The sequence below is a fragment of the Diadema antillarum genome, unplaced genomic scaffold (genome assembly GCF_040938485.1).
Source record: "Diadema antillarum isolate AM-2024a unplaced genomic scaffold, OU_Dant_1.0 seq00001066_RagTag, whole genome shotgun sequence".
Classification (NCBI taxonomy): Eukaryota; Metazoa; Echinodermata; class Echinoidea; order Diadematoida; family Diadematidae; genus Diadema; species Diadema antillarum.
In genome coordinates, this window is record NW_027271892.1 from 281,770 (window position 1) to 297,292 (window position 15,523).

The following is a 15,523-nucleotide window of genomic DNA, read 5'->3' on the forward strand; positions in this document are numbered from 1 at the left end:
GAATATTGGATCACACCCTACCCTTTCCACTGCAACTACAGCGCTGCTGTTTCAAAGCAATAGAGGATACACTTGAGCGCCTACTGGGAATGAATTGTAGTCAGAACAGCACAACAAAATAGTAAACAAAACAACAACCATAAAGGAACACACACACACACACACACACACAAGAAAAAAAGAAAAAAATGTTGAAAACATGATGGCACTGTTACCATGACTGTGCGGTCCACACACAAATCTATGGCAATTTTCACGCTTGGTTGGCGCATCCCCAGCTGCACTGCCCTGGGAGACGAGTTTAGACTCCAGTGGCGCCCTCATGGTATCCAATCCTACCAACCAGGCAAGACTTGTTTTTGTCACTGTTGCTGTTGTTGGTTTCTTTTTCCCATTGAGTACTAAGAATGATTACGGCTTGGCTTCACCTCATTGGTTTGACCTGTGGGGAAGATGGAAGAATTATGATGCACAACAATATATGACACAGAGCTCTGATGTACTTGCCCTCTCTCAAAAACTCAATATGATTTACACTTAACCCACTAGAGACTAGTCCAGAGTATACTTGGGCACATGTCAATGGGAAATGCATGTTATGCCAATATCAGCTCGTCCTCAATGGGTTAATACATTCTTCATGTATTCACAACTAACAGTTCATCAGGGTCTCTCTGCATATAGCACAATAAAAAAACCCAAAATCGCATTAAATCTGCTTAGTCACTAGGACTGCAGCACAATAAGATCAATCGATTGCAGGCATCAACATCATTGCTATGGCAACCCCGATTATTGCTGCTTACCATGATTCCAAACCCTCTGAACTACACAGACCTGAAGAGCATGGACTCATGCTCAGTACTGAAGGCTAACTGTGCACAGTTATACACAGTCCTACTGCTACACTCTTTGTCCCTTGGGCACACATGGCGTACCACAATGGCACGCCCTACTTCTATCATATGCTGCTTCTTCAGTTTTGCCGTTGGCTCACAAGAAAATGTAATTCCATGGAAGGACATCAAAAAGAATCTTTTACACAGGAGACGTCATGGCTCAGTATTACCTAATTATTGTATACACCATATATTTAGCGAGTCTAAATTTTCTCGAATCGGAACTTCCCGACGATTTCGCGATCGTGGAGTCCTGTACCAAATGGAGAAATGTACACACGTACGTCATATTCATAGCTTGATCAGAGTCCATATTTTCGTGTGTCTTTAATTTCGCCAATAGCACCTGACCCACGAAAAATATAGACCTCGCGAAATATTCGGCGTATATAGTAATATCTAGGCCATTGACTGCTGGTAAAGGGAAGCCCTGTTCTAATGAGCTCACTTACGAGGTACTACTTTAACGAGGTGAATTCAACCGTTCCAATCATAGATTACTGCATTTGGCTGGTGTCTCTTTTCAAGTACATTTATGAGGTACCAACTCAAACAAGGGAGACTGAAGCACGCCCCCACAACATCTTTACTCATAGGGTGTTCCTGTACATGTACAAACCATATTTCACTAACCTGTATATCACTGTACATTTGCCACAAAGTACATGGAAGTTATCTACAGAATATGAATATATCACATGGAAAGGATTTTCGCATAGCATACCTTCTGCAGGAAAATGCTCGCTGAATTCTTCACAAACTCTTCCGCCTGCATGGTAACATGCCTGCTGGATTTCATGTCTGTTTCAGCCTAAAAAAAAAGACCACAATGAGTCTGTTAACAAGACTAGACATGGCTCATTTGCATTCTCAGAAAAGAATATTTTCATTTTGTGTTTCATATCTTCATACCAACGGTCAAACCTCATGAAAAATTTTTCTTTTTCTTCTTTCTTTAAAGGGTGTGTACAGTTCTGGTCCAGGTGAGGATTTAGCTTTATACGTTTTGCGAGATATTCAGAAACCACTCTATGAGATGTCAAAGAGCATGCGATTCTAAGGGGTATCAAAAGTTTATTTGATGAAAATCGGTTTTGAAATGGCTGAGATATCCAAAAACAAGGTGAAACAAAGAGATCCTAATAAAGTTGTGGCATGTCGCCTTTTATTATTATCATCACTTTTCTGGATATCTCAGCCATTTGAAAACCAATTTTCATCAAATAAATGTTGAATCCTTCTTAAAATTACAAGCTCTTTCATATTTCATAAGAGGTTTCTCATGATCTCACTTAAGAATGTTCAAAACATGAATCCCCACCTCAACCAGTACTGTACAGTCCCTTTAATAGCAGTTAGTGATCAAAGCATCTCCTTTTTGGAATTTGTAACGTATGTAAGGTTACTACTCTTACTGGTCCCCCTCCCCCCCCCCCCCCAAAAAAAAAAGAAAAAAAGTTGGACATTCAGGCAGTTATAAAAAGATCAGAGGATCAACCTCTGCAAATCAAAAATCACATCAGTACTCATTCACACTACGAAATATATATTCGAAAACAAATCCGAACTATGTATTTGTGCTTGTCAAAATCAGAAATTACACTCAAGCAAGATAGACATACAATTTCCTTAGGGTAGGGATGGGTTAAAAGCACATAAGCTGCTAAACCTTTTTTTGTGATAATACCTGTTTCGTGATGTTGACTAATGCATTGATTTATCAAGTCATGATTTGCAACACCCCCCACCCCAGCAGAACATACCAAGATTTCATAGGATGGGGATGGGGATGGGGATGGGTTCTTTTTCTTCTTCTTCTTCTCTTAATTTTAATTTTCCATCTGACAAGACAGCTTGACAGCCCAAGTTCAGCTGCACTACCTGGTCTTCCATGGGGTCCACTTGGATGTGGGGGGGGGGGGGGGACTGTCACAGTGTGTTACCACGTGAACTAACTCTTTAGTATATATATAGTTGATATATTTCATTTTGGGTGGTCAAACAGCCAATCTAGACTAACGAGTTAGTTCACGTGAACACACTGTGACAGGGACCACTTCACCAGGTTAAGCCCCCTGCTCTTTGCAAGAAGGGAATGAAGCAGGATTTTTTTTTAATGTGCACAAGTTGTGACTGTTTCACACACGGGACCTCCATTTTATGTCCTATCCAAGGGTGGACAGAGTGTTTTGCCTCTACTAGAAGGGACAGCATAACACACACAGCATCGTTTCAGGAGGACGTGCATTGGCCGTTAATGCATTTCATACATGGTATTCATGTATTGCCTTAACGGCCAATGCACGGGCACCCGACGATTTGGTGTGATTCTAACCCAGGTGGGGAGAGAAGGGGGAGGGGGAGGGATAGTGGGTACACCCCCTGGTCTCTTTCCTACCTCTTCAAGACACTCCAGTATGTGAGACTCGTTAAGGCGGGCTCCGGCTTGGATAATCCTACACAAGATAGAGGGATGAAAAAACAAACATATAAAAATATAACATATATTAACAATCATGGTATTTATGGATCCACAACACATTGGCAAAGTTTCCTTCAGAAGATTACCCTCCACATACGGTGCTGAATGAAATATAACACTGTAAAGTTCTCTGGAAAGTCCACATACGGTGCTGAATGAAATATAACACTGCAAAGTTCTCTGGAAAGTAATGTACTAAAAATATATGCAGTAACTGTGATATTACTAATGATTTGAGAATCATCACTTTTCATGAATTTTTACACATCTTTTAAAAAAATCTAAAATGGATTTCAACCTTTCTGTTTTTGCACAACCAATTCCACTGCTCAGATTCATAATGTCTATTCTCTCTTAATAGATATACCCAAATATTCAATGGCTACTATTCCTATTCAAATCATTTACATCATGCTCTTGACGTTGAATCACTACTGCTTTGGTTTTCATGACATTTAGGGTTGGTCATGCAATCAGTCTAAATGCGTCCAACTTTACTAAGTGCCACACTTTGAGATTGTGACTCGCCACAACAAAAGGATCCTAAAGTCGCGGATGGCTAAGCCCAGAAAATCAATTTGAAGTCAGATCATCAAAATCGGTCAAACCGATCAGATTTCTGTTTTTGGCATAATTTTGTAGTGTAATGTATCGTCTATCATCTGCTGACATTTCGAAACTAAGTGATCAAAGGAAATATGTAAGGCAAGAAATTAGCATTTTTCTGGGCCAAAATTTCTGACTTTCAACTGAACTAAAAACGTATCCGAAGATTTGGATCTAGTGCCGCAGATAGACTCCGCCCCTTGCAACAAGGGAGTGATCATATTGGTCAGTGTGTGGCACCATGGTTACTGATTGGTCGTGTGTAGACCGCTGGCGCCAAGCTTGAATGAACATCACAGTGGTTGCTAGCAAGAGGTGAAAACTGTCTTACCTCCCCTTGACCACTGCTGTGTCGGAAAGAAAACTTCGAAAGCGGTTTTCTCAAAATGCTGATTTCCTTGACGACTCGACATGGTCTCACAAAATAATCAATATCTTCACAACCGCGTACTTTTATGAGTCATGTTATATACAAAATTAAAGTGGAAGAGTAAGGGAATAGCATCACGCCATTTTCAGAAAATCATCCTCCCCCCCACTTTCGGATCGTTTTGTACTAGTGGGTCACATTTAATTGTCAAGCTTTTAAGGTTGATTCCACACAGCCAAATAAACTCCCTGCTTTTACTCACGACAGTGGGTCTGTTGTGGTGTTGACAATAGTCTCCTGTAGTTCTTGTAGAACAGCACTGCACAGTGCTTGGGGTACGTTCCCCGTTGAATGTAGGTCCAGACATTCATGCAGATCCTGTGCCTGCTGCAAGTAATCTACAACATAACAGAAGACAATAAAAAAAAAATGTATTGAAAAACCTCCTACATTTCTTGTTTTCAAGATCTCTTCTTCAATAATACTTTGTACATAACTTTTCTATTTTCTTCTTCACAAGAAGATGATGCATCTTTTTGATGACACCAAACCAAATTGATTCCTTGATCTTGATGTTAGAATGGTGACAACTTGATAACAGTATTTCTAAAGCCATAGGCCAGGCGACTTAATATTGACAAATTCAAGTTAAATGCATATTTCAATAACAAAGATTTCGTGACTGATAAGCAAGCCTAAGGCTCGCATCTTATGCATGCAAACTGGATTTCAGGAATTGAAATGAACTAGAGTACATAAAGGCTGACAGAATGAATACCTGTTGTGCTACCATATGTAGGTCATGGGAGGGAAACCTTAATTTCATTCAAATTTCAATACCGGTACTTCAGTAAGCTGACAACAACGGATACTAAATTTTTCTCTGTTTTTCCCACAATGGACATTTAAGTTTATGAAAATCTTTATTTCAAATATGTACACATTGCATATGTTTTCTTGCTACCTGTACCACACACAAACCATACTTTCTGAAACTGTCAAACAATGCTTACATGACTCACAATGGTTTGAATATCCAAAAAATGTGACTAACTGATAAACATCATGTCAGTAAAGAGAAAATTTACTAATCTAATACAAGTTGAATACTAAAAATTACAACTTATGATACAGTACACAACTGTCAATGCTCTTCTCATTCACACAAGAAAAGTAGCATTCAAATTAAAACACAGAGTGATTGAAGAAATGAATTTATGACACATGCATAAATAAGTAATTGTCTAATACGAAGATTTTACATACAGACAAAAATAATAAACTCAGAATGAGAAAAGTTCCACTCATTCCTTTGATATCTTCATTCGTCTTTGCTAGACCTTGCTGCAGAATTTGGCCAGAGAGGACAAAGAGATACTAGCCTTTAGAAGAACCCTCAAGAAGTTGCTATAATCACTCTACAGTCTATGTACAAGCTGTATGTATGTGTTTTCCCTTACCAAGCAGCACAAAGGCGGTCAGGACACCATGCTGAAAAACCTGAAGCGGAATGAACTCGTGGTCCCTCGGGCCAATCTTCCTCATCAGCTCATCCTCGACAGTTTCCGGAACAAACCTGCCAGAAATGAACAGGTGGAAAAATGTTTCATCTACTGACTTCTGCAAAACGGTGGTGGGGTGGGGGGATGAGTTGGCACAGGAGCTTCAGAAAAATACCTAAAATTCAATGTCTATTTGGGTGAAGAATATCATTTCAGTGGCATGTACAAGCATGCCAAAGCATTTCCTCACATTCATAAACATGAATCATTTTGGACAAATTTGAAGAGTTTCTGTTGAAAAAAAAATGTAATACTGGTACTTAATGCCCTGATGTCACATTGACACAGCAGTACTAGTATTGTAAATCTAAACCTGGATTAAAAAAACAACAACAAATAAAACAAAACATAATTTGAATGTACATCAAATTAAAGTCCATCCATTAAAAAAAACCCCAAACAAACAAACAAACAAACAAACTTTGCCATGGTGCCGTCCAATATCATAAAAGACATGTTCAAGCTGCAGGGCATCGCAATGATATCCAGTATTAAAGAATGTTATTTGTTCAGCTTTAACTAAAAGTTAACACCACTTCTGCAAAGGAATCTTTTACTATTTCTTTAATTTACTCACTTTGATACAAAAAGCTTCCTAGTATTCTTAATATTTGCCAGGCTCATGACAAAAACATCACTGTCATCCATTTGTTGTCATACGTTGTGACAAAGCAGGTTTTATTTTCCTTTCATTTTGTTGTTGTTGTCGGGGTAAAGGGCAGGGGGATTCCTATTATTCCTGTGCTTGTCATGGAATATGCAAATTGTCAATGCAAACTTACCGTGTAATTTTTCTCAGCAATTCCTTGTACACAGATCCCGTCAAACCAAATGAATGCTTTGAACCTGGAAGCACCAAAGATATATAGGAATTAATGACAGGTATGGAGGAAAAAAACAGAAGCTTGTGCTAAATCATTGTTCTTATAGTGCTATGCTGGAGCTGGATTAAAAGAATAAATCATGTAAACGGGATTAAGATCGTATTCAAATGTAAGTCTCTGAGTTAAGCCAATCAACTTAGAAGAGATTGTAATTTTCAAACCTGTAGATCAGGAATTAGGTCCTAAGAGTGAGAAAAGGTCACATGATTATGTAATGGTTCGGAGAAGAAGGAAACAGGTTCACATGCATCACTTCCAGTCAGGTATCAGGTGTTTACTGAAGACGGCAGACACACTCACCGCCTTCACTGCCAAACATTATGATGAACATAATATGGACAATTTTGCGGTTCACTTTAACAGCATACAATAGACATCAGCAGGTCCATTAACAGGCTGACAATTGAATTGGAGCACTGATAACACACTCTTTTCTATGGCAATTGTTCCAATGCTCCTTTTACCCACTAAGGACGGACTAATTTTGCTACAATGTGAACTTCCTAATGCAGGCTAACTGCGACCAGCCCGAACTGTGTACAAGGAGCGCCCTGGGGTTTAGTGCCAGGCATGCTGTCTTGTCTGGTATAGATGCAAATTTAGCCATGTCTGTATGTACATTTATCAGAATTAGCCATGTTCTCTGTAAAGAGGTGTTACATGTAGGTCCTATGCCGTGTAGTGAAATGTACGTGATCAGAAAGAAAATATAGTTCCCGAGTGTAAACGTGATATTTTAGCCCATTGAAGATGAGTCCCAATTATACTCGGGCAGCTGTCTGTGGGAAATGTGTGTTGTAGCAAAATCAGCTTGTCCTCAAAGGGTTAGGATACAGTAGCATAGCCGTTAGCCCGACCAGACGCCGTGCCAAGATACAGTGACTGGGCTGTGTATACCGATAGTTGCATAGCCGTATATATGTGTACATTTGTGATATGACAGTGTCCACAGTATGTTGAAGCATGGGGATATCTGGTTTTGATGTGAAGTAAGTCTGCTTCTGGTTGCAGGCAGTCAATGAGAAGAAGGCAGCTCTTAGGGAAGCTTGAAGATTCTAGAGTTTGTTCCTGCTTCCACCCCACTCGATTGTTAGCTGGAAAAAGAAATTGGTTTGTGTCATCGAAGTTTGGTTGCTCCCACTGTACGTTAACCCATTGAGGACGAGTCCCGAGTGTACTACTACTTGGGCAAGGGTCTATGGGTATTGCCTGGCAACCCTGGACACATACCCAGAGTGATAGCACATCATCACAGCTGGTATCTATGGGTCTCCTACCTTCTTTACTGTAATTTAACCCTTTCCACAGAGCTATTCTCTCATTCAGTATTCTGATGTATGGTCTTTTTTTTTCTTTCTCTTACTCGGGTCACCCACTGAAGTGTATCTTTTTAAAGTCTGACGAATCCAATTTGTGTTGATCGCCTATCAGGTCAGGGTCAGATGTGTCAGGCACGATTCGATGGGGCAAGATTCTCTGATCAAGGAACTAAGCTCAGAGTTAGGTTCGCCTTTGGACATCATTTCTGGTCACAAGTTGAGTCAGTGTCAGGTAAGTGTCAAGTCTGATGTGTCAGAACTCTGTTGTGCGACTATCTCGTGTGTAGAGACAACATGATGGTTAACAGTCATCGTACAGGTTGATTTGAGTCCAGGTTCTGGGGTTCTTCTGGCATTAGGATCATCCTTGGTAAGCCCTAGGGGGTAGTCTCTGGAGCTTGTCGGATCAGATTACATCGGAACTCATTGAAACACTGAAATCTGGCTGAAATTTAGGTACATTTGGGGATCACATATAATATAAACTAAGCCTCCAACAGTCAGTAGATGGGGGCAGAAGTCAGACACACATCCAACAGTCAGGGCGATCTCGCCACCCCAACGGAACAAGATTCATAAAGAGGGATACTTACTTGAGGGTGTGCTAAGGAGCTGGTATGCCGTGGCCACATTGTCCTCAAATGCAAGTCGGCTGTGGTGAGTCAGGATCAACAGCTGATACGCCCTTACCACTCGGTTTCCCTTTTCCCTGATGCTTTCAAAGCTAAAATGCAAATGTAGAAAAGACACAGGGCATATTAAGTGAACACGATTTCATTACTTGCCATCACTTGTAGACCTACCTACAGTCATCTTCAGAAATGAGTATGACTCTTTAGATACTACATATCTGTTTAGAGGGTATAATACACCACTGCAGTTCTCATACAAACTTTCAAAAACAAAACAAAAACAAAACACATGAATACAAGCATGACAAATAACTACAAACTGGCTACCCAAAAACAAGTGCTGTCAGAATTTAAAAAAAAAAAAACCGTAATTGGAGCTTCATGCCATATGGTTGTGAAATTGCCTTGTTATCTGTTACAGAAAGGGATGGTAGCCTGCACACAAAACACCTTCTTGTTCTACGTTGCAAAGAGTTTCACCCTGTCAATTACCACTGATCAATATCACAGTGAAAAATCATGACAAATGTCATGTCTACTTTGCTCAAATAGAAAAGCAAAAACTCAGCCCTTTGTTCTTGCACTTTTAAAAAGTCAACATTTGGAACTAACTTCATAATGTGGTACCATTTTGAACCAAGGGTGTGAGGAAAAAAATACCAATGTCTCATGTTGAACATTCAACCTTCTGCCCTGTTAGTCATTAATAGAATTTGTTCTGATATACAGGGCTGCACACCAATTCATTTTTTCTACTGGTCCAACCTGTCTGTCGGACCAGTAAGTACCTAGTTTTTCAATCTTTTACTGGTCCTTTCCAGAAAAAGTTACTGGTCCAATAGTGATTTATACTGGTCCTGGATCGTTGGACCAGTGCCAGTGTGTAGCATTGTGATATAACTGATTCTGTCAAATTCTTTGATATCTAAGCAATCCTTTTCATCAGAGTAACAAACAATGTGTGTGGCATGCATGAACACAATCCATGGAGGGCGCTGACCGAGGTTACTCACTAGTTAGCCAAAAATTGAATTGGATCATCTGGTCTGTTCGTTATAAGCTTTGACAGTGAATCTCGGATCCATTTCCCGACATGACTCCTCTCTGAAAAAGAAAGAAAGAAAGAAAGAAATTGAAACAACGAAACAAACATCTGTTACATCACAAGTTAAAATAAATAGCCTTTATAAAAAAATATTAATAGACATATAAATAATATAAACAAATAAATATAGCAAATCACAACACTACAATCAACTTTTCCTAAGTACTATCCCCCTTCTAAGAGATAATGAACAGTTCTATCCCAAACTGTGGCTACATTACACTGTAACAGAGCTACATGTATCAATTACATTACAATTTGTATAACCTTTGCGTAAATTTTCTCTTGTATTTTTTTTTCATGATGGTCGTCATTAACCTACACAACTCAGCAAAGTCAGTTCTCCAGAAGAAGTACTGTAAGCTAGTGTGAAACGTAGTGGTAAGCAGCATGCCACAAGATAATTTGCACAGGAATGCCAACTTTCAAAGTTGTAAACAGCACTGCCATATATATTTCTGATGCCACCCCCTCCCCCCCCCCCTCCCAAAATAAAGAGAGAGCATATTTTTCAAGGAAAAACGGTATTCTTACCTCTCCTGCAAAAGGCACGTGCATGTACTATGTAGATCTAGTAATAAAATTTTGGGGAAAAAATGTATTTTTCATGAAACCTGCAAATTTGGAGGCGAAGAAGTACTGCAGCAGACAACTATGTATTATAATACAAGATGATATCCTCTGATTTGAAGGTGATGCTACACTACTAATGTTACAGGGTGATCTGGATCCCCTACAAAAGTGGGAGTGTACTTTCATCCGTCAAAATTTCAGGTGAAAAGATCCCCAAAATGTGCGAACCCCTTTCCTTCCCATGACAATATATCATGAAAACCTCCCAGATGAAGTTTCATATCCACCAGATATCTGGGCCTTCATGTTGACAATTATATAAAGCTCAGCTTCAAATTTCAATGCACACATTGACATCACAAGCAAGAAAGCAAATTCAACCCATGCTTTTCTCCAGTGCAGCTTCAAATTCAATCATTGCTCTAACTAAAGTCTAAGAAGATCAAGGAGGTGACCTCCATGACATAATGTTAATGTCAGACCCATTGCAGAGTATGCAGCTGTGTCATGGGATCCCTTATGGCCTTAGACAGAAAGATCCGTCTGTCCGGAGGAGTCTTTTATTTTTTTTGACGTTTATCGGCAATCGCTCTCCTCCAGAGATCCATGAAGCCAGACGCACAGACGCATTCTCTGCGGAACATATCCCCAATGACCAGATACAGACGGATCTTTCGGTCAAGGCCCAGGGATCCCCACACTCAAAGAAACATCAATAGAACTGAACAGATACAACGAAACAGTGCCAGGTAGAATGTATCTGACGTGACTGGCAACTACAACCCAAAAGCAAGTGTTTCAACATTCATTGCTGAGGAAATTTTGAGTGGCCCACACTTCAATGCAGGCGTCAGTAGATCTGTTTGGCGATACTGTCAAAATCTGCCTTTTGACCTGGTTGATATGGGATGATCATCCTATTATTCTTATCCTTAGAATCTTACCTTTCTAAACACACAAGAGGCCTACCATAACACTAATTTAATAGTTACAGTAAAGTTTTATTGACAAATTCACAGAATCTACTTTTATGGTAAATTAATTTTAAATTGACCAGTTCATGCGCAGGTATGTTGGTATGCATTTTATCAAATATATATGGCCCTAGGCTCCATACCGTATGCATGTAACATAATTTATTATAGACCTAACGGTTAGATCTAACGTTAAATATAATTATGTTTATAAACACTGTCTGCACGTCTGTGTGTGGGTGGGCTCTGACTGACGTTACATCAATGACAGCTGATTCAAACCTACACAACTTCTAATAGGAGGGACTGCGACATGTGTAGCTGCTAACGCGACGCGCCGGACTAACGTTAGTGAACAATTAACATTTATGACATTGCCTAGATAAAATACATTTTCACTATTGTCATATCTATTCTAAGGTGATTGAATGTATACAAGACACAGACGTCATTATCAGGTAATTACCCAGATATTCACGTCGAATTTCGGCCTTGTCGTCGCCTTTCGTTAGCCTCGCTGCCATAGTTTCGCCAACGCATAAAAGGCGGGCGCCCTTCCACTTCGCTTCTCTGTTTTTCTGTGTACGTTGGCGAATTTTTGTACTGAGTAGGTGTGGGTACTAGTAAATGAAGTAGGCCTTGGTATAAAATTCGTAATTGTTATGGCCAAAAAAAAAAAAAAAAAAGAAAAAAAAAAGAAGTTATAATGCTACGTTGTATTGTTATACGTGTACAGGAAAATGTGGGTTGTATATGTACAGTAATTTTTTCCAATATGGGATGGGGTCATTGAGATCGAAATGTTCATGTAGCCAACTTTCAGATACTTATTATGTAGAAATAATGGTTAATTATTCCATTTAGGAGTTTTCTTGAGTCATTTTCACAATTTTGGGGGCAAACTTCATGGCGAAATGGTGTAGGCCTACAAGATAGGCCTACAATTAATACATCTCTTTTTATATTGATGTAAGACACCCTTTTGACGTACATAAAATGAGGACCTGGGGTATGATACTCCAGATACGTCCTTTTGCCGCATGAAAGATCAGTAGGCCTACTGCAACTGTCAAGTTCTGTTGGCAGAGAAAGTGATAAAATCCTAGTGAATTAAGAGTTTGGAAAAAAAAAACCGAACAAAAACAAACCAAGGAAAATTGGAAAATAAACATAGTACCGGTACCTTAAAATAAAAATCAGATTTTGGACCTAACTTAACCTAACATTTCCCACGTTTGATCCTTCATAGTAACACTGATATTGATATGAGCAATATAGCTGAATACTAAGTGTACAATTTTGTTGGAGGTGGTCTAAAAATTAGAACATAAATCAGTTTCATTAGATTGAAGATTTCTTTTTTAAAAAGTTTGGATTCAGATTTTGGTCCACTTTCAACCATCTGTGCAAAACTTTACTTTTGCACAGGGATCAATTGCTGTGTATGGGAGTGTGTGGTTAACACCCAGACAATGGTTCTGAACAATGGCCAGGGTTTGAATGCTCCACTATTTATTCATGAGAAATTTCACCATCACAGCTAGTCTTTATTCATCCTGAATGTATTTTATTGCAAGCACATGAAAGCATGTGCTTTTTTTTTTTTTTCATTTGCATGCATTCTACCCTTTACCATGAATTTAGACTAGCAGCGTCCAGGGCAATCCAACATGAAATATCAAAAGCATTCATGTGCCTTGGAGCAAAGAGTCCAGAAGCCTAGTCAGCAAAGCTCTTAAGAGGTGGTGTTCTTGGTAGTGATGTCTATTGTTCATGGTCGTTTTAAGCGCACACTCACATACACATCATTGGTTCTTGTGTAAAGTTCCATTTTGTACAGAGGGTTCATATTTGACCAAAATCTGGAACTTAACTTTAAAATTAATCATGGAGGAATTCTACGAAACTGTTTCATGCTCACATATTCAAATCACCTCCAACTAAACTGTATTACATGTATTCAGCTATATAGCAATCCTACAGTGTTATCTGATGTATAGTTTTCGAGCTATCAAGGATCAAAAGTGGGAAATGTTTTTTGTAACTTTGTAACACCTCTTAATATGACTGTGATAGTTGTGTTTTACGTCTTGAATGAAAATCTAGGGAAGAATGAATAAGGCCCATACAAAAATGGGAAGAAACAAAGAACAATCACACAAACATACAATGTTATAACTCTATCGAATGTTAAGTTCGCGCATGCTGATAATGAATACTCAACGCTATAGGCCTGCGCATCAGTGTGTTTGGCGGAAACTAGACCCACCAACAGCGATCTAAAAAAAAAAAACAGCAACAAACGTCATCCGGATTCAGGCATGTTGGGAAGCCCCACTAGTTGTCTGTAGAACTGATCCTCATAATGTGGTCCAAATCGCGAAGCACCTCAGTCGGGGATCAACTTGACGCACTGTGAACGTCCCTCCGTTGCTCACTGGGTTCGAAAAAGTGGTGCCTCCAACTTCCGCGAAAGAACTTTGCACTCGACGTGCGACTCCGCAGATTCTGCGCTCACGAGAAGGTATGATTCATTCATTTTCCAATATGATCACACATTCAATATTGCCATTGTCTGCTCCCTGTTTGCTACGTGGTACCAGGGAGGTGGAAAGCTTTCTCCCAGCTAACTATGGACGTGTTCTGAACGTTCTTGATACATTCCTAGTTCTTTATTTGGACGTTTTGTGTTGGACGTTTTGTCAAAACGTTTACAGAACGTATTTTTTGGGGGAGGTTCTCTACCGACGCATTTAAAACGTTTCAAACGAACGTTAAAAACAAATAATAAAAACCTTTCAAGATTTGCAAGGATCTGCTGAAAACCTCTTGGACGTTAAAGACGTTATAAACCTTTTAAGAATATTCAAAATGTTCTGTGGACTTTCTTCTGTGGACATCCAGAAATAACTTTCAAAAAACGTTTTAAGAATGTCTAAAAAGTCTTGCGACCCTTTCCAGAACGTTTAGAGAACCTTTCATATCCGTCTAGAAGGTCCAGAAAACCTTTTAAGAACGTCTAATGTGTATAACAAATGTTTTAAGAACTTGTAGAAAACTTGCAAAAAGTCTTAAAACTTAAAACAACGACAGCAACAACAACAACAACAACAACAAAGGTCAGAGAAAAACATTCTGTACACGTGAGGTATAGGACGTTTAATTTTGTAACTTCCGATAACGTTTACAACCTTTTCGTGAAGGATGTTTTATGTTGTAACGCCCATTGACGTTTTAAAAACCTTTTCCCAAAACCTGTGCTTTGCGGTGAATATATGCTAAGTACAAATTTTGACGTTATAATTTTGTACACTTTAAAAACGTCCGTTTCAGCCGAAGATGTACTGAAACTCGGAAAAAAAAAACGTTGAGGAAACGTTATGAAAACATTATGTGTTTGCTTTGCTGGTGGGAATGTACTGGCAATTCGTCGAAATACAAGCATAGGGGTTTTCCTGTGTGCAGGCGACTTGTCGATCAGTCGAGTTCTCTCCCGGAGTCTCTTTTCTCAGTGGCTGTATATATGCCCCAACATCTAAGCCTTAGTGGTCAAAGAGTGATGCATCTCACCGAATGATACTATAAAAGCAAAGATCTTTCCCTTTATCTCTTCCCTAATAGTCCAGTCAAAATATGAAATGACCCACAACTAATTGCAACAGAAACGATTCCACTTGCATTTGACCCGGAAGAGCTATCAAAATAACATATTAAAAGTTCCCTAAAATTCGAGTGGTGGATCAGTGTCTAATTTGCATAAATTCAAAATGGCCGCCATACAACCTATTTATGCCTATATCTGGGGATATATAACCCACAGAAAGTAAATTCCGGTGTCTAATCCTATGTTTTTTAGGTCAAGGAATACAATTATGTTATGTATAGCAACTTTCAAACATCCTTTTATATAGTTTTAGCATATATTTGCATATAATTACATGCAAAATGGCCGCCATATTGCCTGCGCAAGCCCGTATCTTCGTATATCATCAATGTAGTACACTCAGGAATAAGTCGCTATATATCTGGACATAAAACCCGCAGAAAATTGATTCTGGTGTCTAAACCTATAGCTGTTTTTAGGTCAGGGAATACAATGATGATATAAGCAGTAACT

General features: G+C 39.1%; 2 protein-coding genes across 2 annotated transcripts in view; one reads left to right on the forward strand and one right to left on the reverse strand.

Annotated features, from left to right (window-relative positions):
- Nucleotides 1–312: 312 nt before the first annotated feature.
- LOC139743303 (tubulin polyglutamylase complex subunit 1-like) lies at nucleotides 313–11,931 on the reverse strand. Its single transcript, XM_071653796.1, has 9 exons — nucleotides 11,873–11,931; nucleotides 9,768–9,858; nucleotides 8,716–8,846; nucleotides 6,702–6,765; nucleotides 5,818–5,933; nucleotides 4,620–4,755; nucleotides 3,298–3,355; nucleotides 1,624–1,710; nucleotides 313–442 (listed from the first exon to the last, which is right to left on the reverse strand). The coding sequence occupies exons 1-9, from the start codon at nucleotides 11,928–11,930 to the stop codon at nucleotides 425–427; spliced, it is 759 nt and encodes a 252-aa protein (XP_071509897.1). The 5' UTR covers nucleotide 11,931; the 3' UTR covers nucleotides 313–424.
- A 1,852-nt stretch (nucleotides 11,932–13,783) lies between these two features.
- Nucleotides 13,784–15,523, forward strand: part of LOC139743304 (ADP-ribosyl cyclase/cyclic ADP-ribose hydrolase-like) — a 32,525-nt gene continuing 30,785 nt past the window's right edge. Inside the window, exon 1 of the mRNA XM_071653797.1 lies at nucleotides 13,784–13,930. The gene's annotated coding sequence lies outside the window, so the exon portion shown is untranslated. The remainder of the gene's footprint in view (nucleotides 13,931–15,523) is intronic.